Source organism: Hemibagrus wyckioides, linkage group LG11, assembly GCF_019097595.1.
Source record: "Hemibagrus wyckioides isolate EC202008001 linkage group LG11, SWU_Hwy_1.0, whole genome shotgun sequence".
In the NCBI taxonomy this organism is placed as follows: Eukaryota; Metazoa; Chordata; class Actinopteri; order Siluriformes; family Bagridae; genus Hemibagrus; species Hemibagrus wyckioides.
In genome coordinates this window covers 13,385,861-13,397,030 of record NC_080720.1, presented here as the reverse complement: position 1 = coordinate 13,397,030, position 11,170 = coordinate 13,385,861, and the positions used below count along the sequence as shown (strand labels likewise).

The window sequence follows — 11,170 nt, the reverse complement described above, 5'->3', positions numbered from 1 at the left end:
GCCTTTTATGTCTGTATTATGACCATTTCTTCCAGGATCAAAAGTCTCCCTGAAACCCATTACAGTACCTGTGTATGAGTTTTGAAAACATTTGTAAAATTGTTTTTTTGCGATACAGATTATTTCAGCATGTCACCAATCCAAAACAGATGAATGCACCATCTTATAATAAAGTAAAAAGTATACTTAAAAAGTATAATAATTTAAATCAACAAAAATGTTGCTAAAATATTATCTTTTTCATTCTGTAATATCTCATGATGCTGATCAGTAACTCATGGCTTTGACCCTGACAGCAGGATAAAATAATAACTTTAAACTAGAGAGCAAGTTCAAAAATAGCCAGCTGCTAATATGAAGATTATGAAATGAGTCATGTTTCGGCTGGGCGATCTGCTATTCAAATGCTTGAGATACAGTAAAGGCTGTTTAAACCTTCAAGGAATACATCTGTCTAAAAATGAAACAAATGCTTTCGGTGACCCAAAATAGTGTGAACTGTGTATGAAATGTACTTGACTTTCCAGGTTCTGAAGCTGAAGTAGGGCTGAAAAATCAGTGTTACAGCGAAAGGGTGCCAGAATGAAACCTTTCATTTTACACGTCTTTAGGAACTTTATGTCTGTGCCGTAAAAGAACTGAAGAAATGCTATAAAGAATTTTACACCTAATGTAAAAACACTCACAACATTTTCTATTACATTTTTTAAAGCAAGGATCATTTTGGTTTTGCCTCGTATAGGAAGCATAAACAACAACAGGGTATGCGGTTACAGGAAATAATCAATGGCAGGATGATGTGATGATATCACCCCCCAAACGTTGATTTTTCTACCTATACTAGGGTTTTAATCTTATACCACAGCGATTTACCAACTTATTTAAGTACGGTAAGTAGATGTTTTGACATTTAATAAGCAGCATCTGAGAAACAATTCATTTCCTATCATCACTTGCACTTGCAAAGTTGATGAGACAAAAAAAATGCAGTATCGGTGTCATGCTTCTGAAAAAACTACCGAAAACATTCCTGTGTTCCAAGTGAACAGCCTTTACTAAGAACTAAACACTGTGAAGACTACTTCTGTCATAACATCATACAGGCTTTTTTTGCTAAATAAATTTCAAATTGCATGGAGTGTATCTCATACCGTGCAAATGAGTTGTTACTGCAAAATAATAACTTGCTAGAATTAACACATTAATGTAAAACCGTGATCTCTCTCGCACCCTCAACTGTCAGAGCTGCTGCTGTGCATGAAATAATGACTTTGAATGAATGAAAATGATCTGCAAATGATGTCATGTGGAGTTAAATTGTTATACTGCTTTTTAAATGTTTGCAACATTAAGATTTACATTTCTGGCATTTGGCAGACACCCTTATACAGAACAACTTTTTATTTAATTTTATACAGCTGAGCAATTGAGGGTTAAGGGCCTTGCTCAGGGGACCAGCAGTGGCAGCTTGGACCACTGTGGATTCGAACTCACAACCTTCTGCTCAGCAGCACAACACCATGTAGATGATAGAATAGCCGCAAGAAAGGTTAGCTCATGTGTCAGTCCCTGTTGTCACTTTTTTAGATTGATAAGACCATAGTCTATAATCCCTCCATATGGTAAGGAGCACATTAGTACACTATATTGCCAAAAGTTTTGGGACACCCCTTCAAATCATTGACTTCAGGTGTTGTTTTTCAGGGGTTGGGCTTGACCCCTTAGTTCCAGTGAAAGGAACTCTTAATGCTTCAGCATCCCAAGACATTTTGGACAATTTCATGCTCCCAACTTTGTGGGAACAGTTTGGGGATGACCCCTTCCTGTTCCAACATGACTGTACACCAGTGCACAAAGCAAGGTCCATAAAGATATGGATGTGTGAATTTGGTGTGGAGGAAGTCCTGACCTCAACTCGATAGAACACCTTTTGGGATGATTTAGAGTGGAGACCTTTTGATGCCAGACCTTCTCGTCCGGCATCGGCACCTGATCTCCCAAATGTGCTTCTAAAGGAATGTCAAAAATTCCCATAAACACTCTCCTTGTGGAAAACCTTCCCAGAAGAGTTGATGCTGTTATAGCTGTAAAGGGCGAGCCATCTCCATATTACATTCATGTGCATGTAAAGGCAGACGTCCTAACACTTTTGCCAATATAGTGTATGATTTGGCTCACAGCTTCAAATCTAAGACTAAGACTCTCATCAAGTCCTACTACACCAGAGGCTGAGCCTAAAAAGCTGAGTGAAGTGGCTTGTTTTGACAAATGACAAATTATGAACTGATGCTAGATAAGGAAGTTTGTCACCTTCTTTGAGCTGATTTATTATTTCCAGACTAGTCGTATTTTGACGAATACAGTGCGCTCAGTTTTCGGTTTTCTAAAACCTGTCAGGTGCAAATCTCTGCTATATAATAACGATAACGTGTACTAAAAAAAGGAAAAGAGCGCTGTTGTCAAGACGACTGTGCAAAGTCCCGACCCGCTAAATGAAACGTGTTACAAATAGTTTTCAGGAAGTTATGCTTTCTCTCACAGCTCAGACGGAAACCCGGCATGGCGGAGGTGTAGACAAAAAGCACCGGTGTTAGAGGCACAGCCGAGGCTTCAGGGTCACAGAGACACGGAATCACAGGTAAGCACGCAGTGTGTGTGTGTGTGTGTGTGTGTGTGTGTGTGTGTCGGCTGGAGCGGCTGGCTTTCTGAAAGTAAGCGTTAATTTATCTGCATTGCAATCAAAGCTCCGACATCAGTAAATCACGACTCGATTCAAAGTTCGCATTAATGATGGAAACATTAAGAGCTTTAAGACATGTACTATTCTAGATATAACATGAGACCTGTATGGAGGAAGCTGCAGCAGGTGATGATTTACTCAGGAGTGATTACTGTTATTATTATTATTATTGTTGTTGTTGTTTTTAATATTATTATTATTATTGTTGTTGTTATTATTATTATTATTATTATTATTATTATTATTAGTGGTGGTGGTGGTAAAAGTGCGTATATCTGTGCTATTATTTGTGTTCTCACAGGGTGCACGTGAAAAGTTGTCTCTCTATTTACTCTCACTCCCGTTTCTAACTCTTAATTAATTATTCATGTAGTTTATTTACAGCTTGAAGCAGTTATTTAGGTTGGGTTTTTTTGGGGGGTGGGGGGTGGAATTTTGATTAACTTTATGCGAGGAATAGTTACATAGGTAATAGGTAACTACTACTACTATTACTACAACCAAAGAAACAATAAATAAAAGTCTAATTAAACATGTTTGTTCTTGTTGCAGAAATAAAATTAGTAGACTGCGCGCATTATCGTACCCGGATGCCCTGCGGTTGCACGCGCGCTTGTGTCTAATCAACGGAGAACACATTGCGCTTTGATTTCCTGCACCTCGACGTTTCCAAATCCACAATCTAAAACCCCTTTGCCAGGCCCAAGATTGGAGTTTGAGATTAAACGTCTCAGATTTTGACTTCAGTTCACTGTTGTCCGTGGCGCGCTGATAAAGCCGAGAGCTACGCAACGATATCGTTGAGTTAATTGTCGGCGCAATGTTTTGCGACAAGCAAAAGAGGCCTGTAACCATCAGGGTGTTTTAGTCTCAATAATCTCTGGGTGTAATTGCGTGTTCCTGTGGGGGTTTGGATAAATAAAAAAAATTGCCTGATACAGTCTAATGTAAATGTTTTAATATTTTTGCAAGAAGTATGCGCAAAATCTAAGGCCACCACGTGCACAACTTACTGAACTTAGTGTGAACTTATGGTTTGTTTAGATGAATAGTACTGTTTTCGGTCATATCCCTAATAAATTGCTTTTTCATTTGCATTTTAATCTACAAAAAGTGTGATCAGTAAATCAGTGGGTGCGCGCAGAACAACCCTAACGCCATGAAACTATGCTACAACGATTAATTTCGTGAGTCTTCAGTGAAAGCAAAGACCACAGAAGTTGATGGGGAAGGGGGGGGGGGGGGGGGGGCTTGTGAATGGCACGAGCCGGCGTGCAGCAGGTGAAAGAGCGCGTGAGCATCAGCTGGTTACCTGCGGTCCGTCTGCTTTGCGGGCTCAATACGGGGTTCTGTTCCTCCAGCCAGGAGGATGTAGGGGGATGATGAATGGAGGAGTTGGGTTTAGGGGGGGATTCACGACAGCAGATCACCGGCGTCCCGATTCTGGACTGAAGGAGAACAAGGCGTCTCTGTTCCACCTGCACGTGCTCGCAGAAAAAGCAGGCGTGAAACTCGAGAGGGCGGTGCAGTGCAAGTGTAGCATGGTGGTGTGCACCAGCAACACAAAGCTTTTACTGATTTTATTTTATTTTATAATTATTATTATTATTTTTTTAGAAAAATCTGACCAAACCAGGGATTAAAATACCAGACTAAATCCACGCTAAGAATCACGCGTAAATTGAATTGTGGTATGTGTCGACGTATTTATTTATTGATTTATTTATTATAGAAATACAATACGTGAATGCGAGGATACTTCGGCTATTATTAGGAAAGTAGCCAAATTATATTTGGACTATATATTGTATCGACATGCGTTACATTCAAATATTGGGCCACAAAAACACGCCACAAACTAATCGCCAGATGCATTCTCAGATTAAGAAAATTATTTCTATTTATTTATTTATTTATTTATTTATTTATTTATTTATTTATTTATTTATTTATTTTTGTGACAGCTTTGCGATAGTCATGAGAAGAATTTCAATCCGTTCTTCTTTTCTTAAACGCATTCTTAAATGCAATCGAAAAAAGGCAAATGAAAAAACAAAACAATACTAAGAAATTTAGCTAAAATGGTAATTTCATAAAAAGTTTAAAAAAAAATGTTCATTTCCTTTACGTATGAAACTTTTGGGACTAAAATAAATCTATTAATGCATGAAATATTTTTAGACTAAAGCTTCCACGGTTCACTACACACACCTCTTTAGGTGAAAGATACTACATGTACAAAAGATATATATTCGAGTCCATCTGTAAACAAACTTACATAAACACAACACTGATAGTACTGGACATCAGATGGGCATTTGTGCACAGATTAGTCCTCTCTCGTTAGACTTCTTTCTTTTAATGAATATGAGTGAACAACTGTAAACGTGTGACGATGAAACAGAACAGTATTTAACCAGTCTCTCAGCATTTCCTCTCCTCTCCTGCGGCTGCTTCAGATCGAGTATCACATTGATAAAGCCAGTGTATCATTTAATCCTGATTGCTCTGCTCCTAATTCCCTATGGGGCCGAGTGTTCGTGTTCATTTATACAGCGGCGGACCCTTCCTCCTCCTCCTCCTCCTCCTCCTCATCGAAAAAAACCCCACAAAACCCTTATGGTTGGCTTTCATTTAAAGCACCTGTCTGCCTGCAACACCTGGCAGACGACAACAGGTTGCGCATGCGCAGCTCTCCCTCAGGATGTCTTATAGAAGAGGGCTGATTCTCTTCATGACTTTACAGTCGGACTTTCAAACGGACTGACCACCACTTGTCGTTTGTTTGCTACCTTGTAGGAAAAAGACGAGAGTGAAAAGAGAAGAAAAATGCCTCGATCTTTCTTGGTGAAGAGCAAAAAAGCACACAGCTACCACCAGCCGAGGAGTTTAGAGGACAACTACAGCAAACTGGATACGACTTTAGCTCATATCGGCGCAGGTATTTTATTTCTAAATAGAATTGTTTTTAATAAAACTTTTAATATGATATCTGTTGGTACAACGCATGTAGATAGAGTCAGGCTGTATGAGTGATAAATGTCTATAAGTGTTATAAAGTTATTTGTGTTATAATAAGCTGTTATGTGATGTAATAAGAATCAGTCCAGTGTTAAAAAGTTGTAGTTTATTATCTAAACTCTCTAAACTACTAACTCTAAGTCATGTAGAATCAGTTTTTTTTCTGTATTTGTACAATTTTGTTTTATAAAGCTTATAAACACATGGATGACCCTTATGGCTTTCTAGAGTATATATGATCCAGTTTGTTCCCCCTGAATTGTAATTTTCTCAGTAAGATCTATTCGACATGTTTTGTTCAAAGGACAAATGTTTTGGTTTAAAAAAAAAAAAAAAAAAAAAACATGTTTAAAACCAATAGTGTGTGTTTGATATTTCAGACAGTAAGAGTGCAGAAGGAGAGGATGTGTGTGTGGATGTTGGAAGTGCAGAAGCGGCGGAGGTGTTAGCGCTCGCGCACTCCGCCACTGCTCCATCTCGCTCTCCGCTCAGCTGCAGCAGCAGTGTGTGTGATCGCTCCTCAGACTATGAGGACAGCTGGAGGCCTCCATCACCCTCTGCATCACCAGGTACCAACCTGAACCTGTGTGTGTGTCTGTGTGTGTTTTGTATTGGTATAGTAGTTTACTTTTAGGCGCTCTAGAAACACATAACGAAAGTGTTTTTTAGTCTTCGACTAGAGGCTATAGGGAAGTGAAGCTGGAAGTGTTTTGCATTATTATAGCGCCTTGAAACTAATTTTTCACTTTTGAATTTTGGGGTATTTATCAGCACTAATTAGGGAAATTATTATTAAAAAAAAAAAAAATAAAAAAATATATATATATATATATATATATATATATATATATATATATATATATATATAGTTTATTATTAGTAGTATTAGTAGTAGTATTATTATTATTATTATTATTGGGACGTAAATATAGTAAAAAGTATACCACAAAATATATCAGTTTCACTTTCAGATAAAAAGGGTACTAAACTCCTACCTTTCCTTTTGTACCTTTAGAAATGATTTAAGATACATATTTGGATTGCCTGTTAAACTTTAGACTAGGATTATATGCCCCTTTCTATGTAAAAGATACAGACTAAATGTTCAAAAGGTGTACCGGTGGACCAGAAGTGCTGCCCCTTAACTTAGTACCCTTTTTTCATGTCTAGTGACCTGAAACTATGTCTGTTACATTTGATCATAGTGGTAGTTTCACACCAAGCTAGACATGCTACTAAGGAATTATCATCATCCTCATTATACATAATACGTATTGTTATTTTTAACTTGACTGTTTAACATGGTGGTCTTCCAATCTATTGTTATTATGATAACAGGCATCTATGTCCAATTAATATACTGTATGTGTATATTGTGTTTATGTTTCACTGCACTGTGACTTAGACCTCTGCTTAAACCCATTTCTAATATTCATGACATATTAAATGACACTGACACAATCCAACAAAAGGGCAACATTACAGACTCCAGAACTGAGGAAATGACTCAATTTTTTCCCTCAACAGACTCTGAAAAGTCATTTTCACCCAGTGTTGATGAAACCCAGCCATTTGCGGTGCCCTTCGAGCCATGGAGCAACAGTTATTCAGGCTCTGAGATGAGACAGCTGGTCCGGCAAAACTTCAATCCCCATCATCCTTCCTTAAGTTATTATGGAGAAAGAGTGATTGGATCTTCTCATTTTGGTGAAAGGGGATCCAGCACAGGCATCTATGGCAATTATGAGTCGACCACAAACCTGTTTGAGCGGCCTGCCACCGCTCCTGGACTGTATGGAGACAGGGAAATCCACAGACCTGAGATGAAAACGGACACAACAGGGTTATGCACTCGCCTCATTTTGAACGGAGCCTTCAAGTGCATCAAATGTAGCAAGGTAACAGCATACAGTTTTACTGTTTACTGTGTAGCAGTAACAATGTTCCCAACATATTTGCTACATCCAAGCTTATAGTCTGTCTGAAGATCCCTTAAGTCTTTAAGAAACGCTAACTGTGTATATGTATACTGTGTGTGCTGAGCACGCTGTCTGTTTCTGCACTACAGGTGTTCTCCACTCCACATGGTTTAGAAGTACATGTCCGGAGGTCCCATAGTGGAACAAGACCCTTTGCTTGTGACATTTGTGGGAAAACTTTCGGACATGCGGTCAGTCTGGAACAGCACAGATCAGTTCATTCTCAGGTAACCACTGTTCAGCTCACTGAAATCTACCAGGTTCAAAGATTTCATTGTTTCAGTGGTTAATTATTTGTCATTATGTTTTTTTTTCCAGGAGAGGAGTTTTGATTGTAAAATTTGTGGAAAAACATTCAAAAGATCCTCTACTCTGTCCACACACCTTCTCATCCACTCTGATACGAGGCCTTACCCGTGCCAGTACTGCGGCAAGAGGTTTCATCAGAAATCAGACATGAAGAAACACACGTTTATTCACACAGGTGGGTTTATCATCACTGAGTTCACTCAAACAACCATGAAAACATGTTATGTTACATACTGTGCTTTTGTAAACAAAAAATACACATGATCTTGTTTTAAACAAAACTTGTGCTGTAGTCTGATTGGAGCAGGGTGATGGGATGTTTATAAGATGCTTATTCATTATATCAGTTCAATTTTGTAATTAGACCAGTTTATTAATTATAATAAGTCTTATAAGTCTCATAAGTCTTAATGATCTCACTCATTTTGTTGAAGGTCATTTAGACAGATTTAACCTTTTAGATTTAAAACTATAATTTAGTCAGAAATATTTATGCTTGAGCTGATTTTCTATTTCTATTTTACAGGAGAGAAACCTCACAAATGTCAAGTATGTGGCAAAGCTTTCAGTCAAAGTTCAAATCTGATAACACACAGTCGAAAGCACACTGGTTTTAAACCTTTTGGCTGTGACTTGTGTGGAAAAGGCTTCCAGCGCAAAGTGGACTTGAGGAGGCACAAGGAGACGCAACACGGACTGAAATAAGGAATGAATCAGACAGTTGGTTGCCCTTCTCAGTGCTGGAACAGTGTTGCAACAGGGCTGAATTAAAGTAGGCCTAACTGCTCCGTAAATGGAAATTAGTGTAGCCTGCCACAGACCACATTATCAGGAGGTTACGCATCCCCTTTACAACAACAATGCTGACTGAGCTACTGTTAACAATATACAGATCCTCTGTGGCCATACAGCCTAGGTACACTCTCATAAATAAAGGTACCAAATTGTACTTTTACCTTGTGTCTGATGGTACCATCAAGGATAAATCTTTAGTATTTTGTTTTGTTTACCTTCGAAGATTTATGTGGCATAATTGTAATTAGCTTTTAGAGTAAATTGTTAAAAGTGCATCAATTGTAGTTCCAAGGATGCTCCTTGAATTATTATTATTATTATTATTATTATTATTATTATTATTATTATTATTATTAGTAGTAGTAGTAGTAGTAGTAGTAGCAGTAATTTTTTTTTTTAAACCTGTTGATGTTTCTAGGAGAATGTTGTATACTAAAGGTTCAAGAGATGACATTGGATAACCATGCTGATGACAAAGAAAAGTATAGTTGGTACCTGCATTTGTGAGAATGTAGGTGTTAATTCAACACTGGGAATTTTTCTACTAGGCCATGGGCCTATAAGCTGACAGGGGATTCCCAAGCAAATGTTTATAGTGTGGGCTAAAGAGATTTCCATGATTTTAATGTTTCCAAAATGCTGTTTGTGCTTTGTGTAGCCTAAATTGTGAGTTGCCCAGCAGGTCTGGCTGGATACTGCAAAGATTCTTCACAGCAAAATCTCAAGTGTGGACTGAAAGACAAAAACAGCTATCATTTAGAATGGACGCCTACTACACCGAATGAATCCTTACAGTGTTTGTGCCCTACTTTACCATGATAAACCCAGTTTATCTGTTCAACACTGGGGCCTTTGCTGTGGTGTAGGTCTAAAGTGCATGTCAGGAGCGCATTACCCAAAATCTAATACTACAAAGGGCGGTGTTTTCCGAAACCCAAAATATTATCACCAAAACAATCCGGGAGGCAGTAAAGTTAGTAACGGCCGCGGGAAAGGACACGGCTATCACATGCAACATCAGCTGAGGTGCAGGAAATCAGCGCTGCTCACAGTGACGCCATGCTGCTCCTCTGCTGGCAAAACACGCACTACAATAACCACGAGATTTAATCAAAACCAAGACTGTTTGTGTATTATATAAACCTTGACTGATTTGTTGACTTCACAAATATTTTCCACTCCTTCAACCCGCCTACCCAGAGGTGTTTGTGCTCTCCGTTTTATTATTATTATTATTATTATTATTATTATTATTATTATTATTATTATTATTATTAAATAGATTTGCACGAATTAGACAGGTTTGACCCCGCAAATCACCTGCAGCATAAACCTGTTAAGCTTATTTAAATGTATGCTGATATATTTTTGTTTTGAACTCGAAACGTTATTTATTTATAAAAAATGACTATTATTGTTTGGCTGAATTCAGATGATTAAACTCAATACCTGCAATGAATAGTGCTGTGATCTGTGATTTGTTGCGCGTTATTCTCTGAAAAGGGGAGGTAAAAAATAATAATAATCAAGATTGTAAGGAAATATTTTGCACTTTTGAGAATCCCACAGCTATTGACGCCGTGTTAATGTTTTTAGACATATGTCTTTTGTTGCTTCTTGTGTTTAAAATGTGAGAAATAGATGCTTATCGGCTGCAAATATTCATGAAAATGAATTAGCTATCTTGAAATTCTGTTAAAAAACAGGGCTAAATTGCACAAGATGTAGTTAATTCAGCCAACACATACTACTACTACTACTACTACTACTACTACTAATAATAATAATAATATAACCCTTTATATTATAAGGTTACCATTTTATCAGATCGGGTCTGGGTGTATTCCAGGCACACTATTATTATTACTATTATTATTATTATTATTATTAATATTATTATTATTATTATTATTATTATTATTATTAGTAGTAGTAGTAGTAGTAGTAGTAGTAGTAGTAGTAGTTTATAGTCAATAAAATACAAACAGGCATATTGTATAATAAATAAATATTTATAATAAAGAGGTTTGAGTACAACAAACTGACTTTAAATTAAACACAGACTGCAGCACATTTAAATTCAGTTTCAGGTCTCAGAATCACATGTAGTGAAATAAACAAAAACAAAACTTATTTCAGTTCTGCCTGTGAAAGAAACCCCGAAAAAGTACGAAATTGAGTCTCGGTTTGAAAGTCTCGTGCTCGGTTTCAGCACGCGCTGTGTGAAGAGCTTGGATCCGGCGCGTGCTGAACGTTACGCGTTATTCTAAAGCTGCGTCCTGAACCGCGCGTCACTGTAGGCTGCTATGTAGGCTGCCTTCCGTTT

At 37.7% G+C, this 11,170-nt stretch overlaps 1 protein-coding gene across 1 annotated transcript; it reads left to right on the top strand.

Moving 5' to 3' along the window:
- Positions 1-4,892: 4,892 nt before the first annotated feature.
- Positions 4,893-10,668, top strand: gfi1ab (growth factor independent 1A transcription repressor b). The gene is made up of 6 exons (XM_058402421.1): positions 4,893-5,681; positions 6,142-6,330; positions 7,289-7,659; positions 7,830-7,967; positions 8,059-8,224; positions 8,576-10,668. The coding sequence occupies exons 1-6, from the start codon at positions 5,570-5,572 to the stop codon at positions 8,752-8,754; spliced, it is 1,155 nt and encodes a 384-aa protein (XP_058258404.1). The 5' UTR covers positions 4,893-5,569; the 3' UTR covers positions 8,755-10,668.
- The last annotated feature ends 502 nt before the right edge of the window (positions 10,669-11,170 follow it).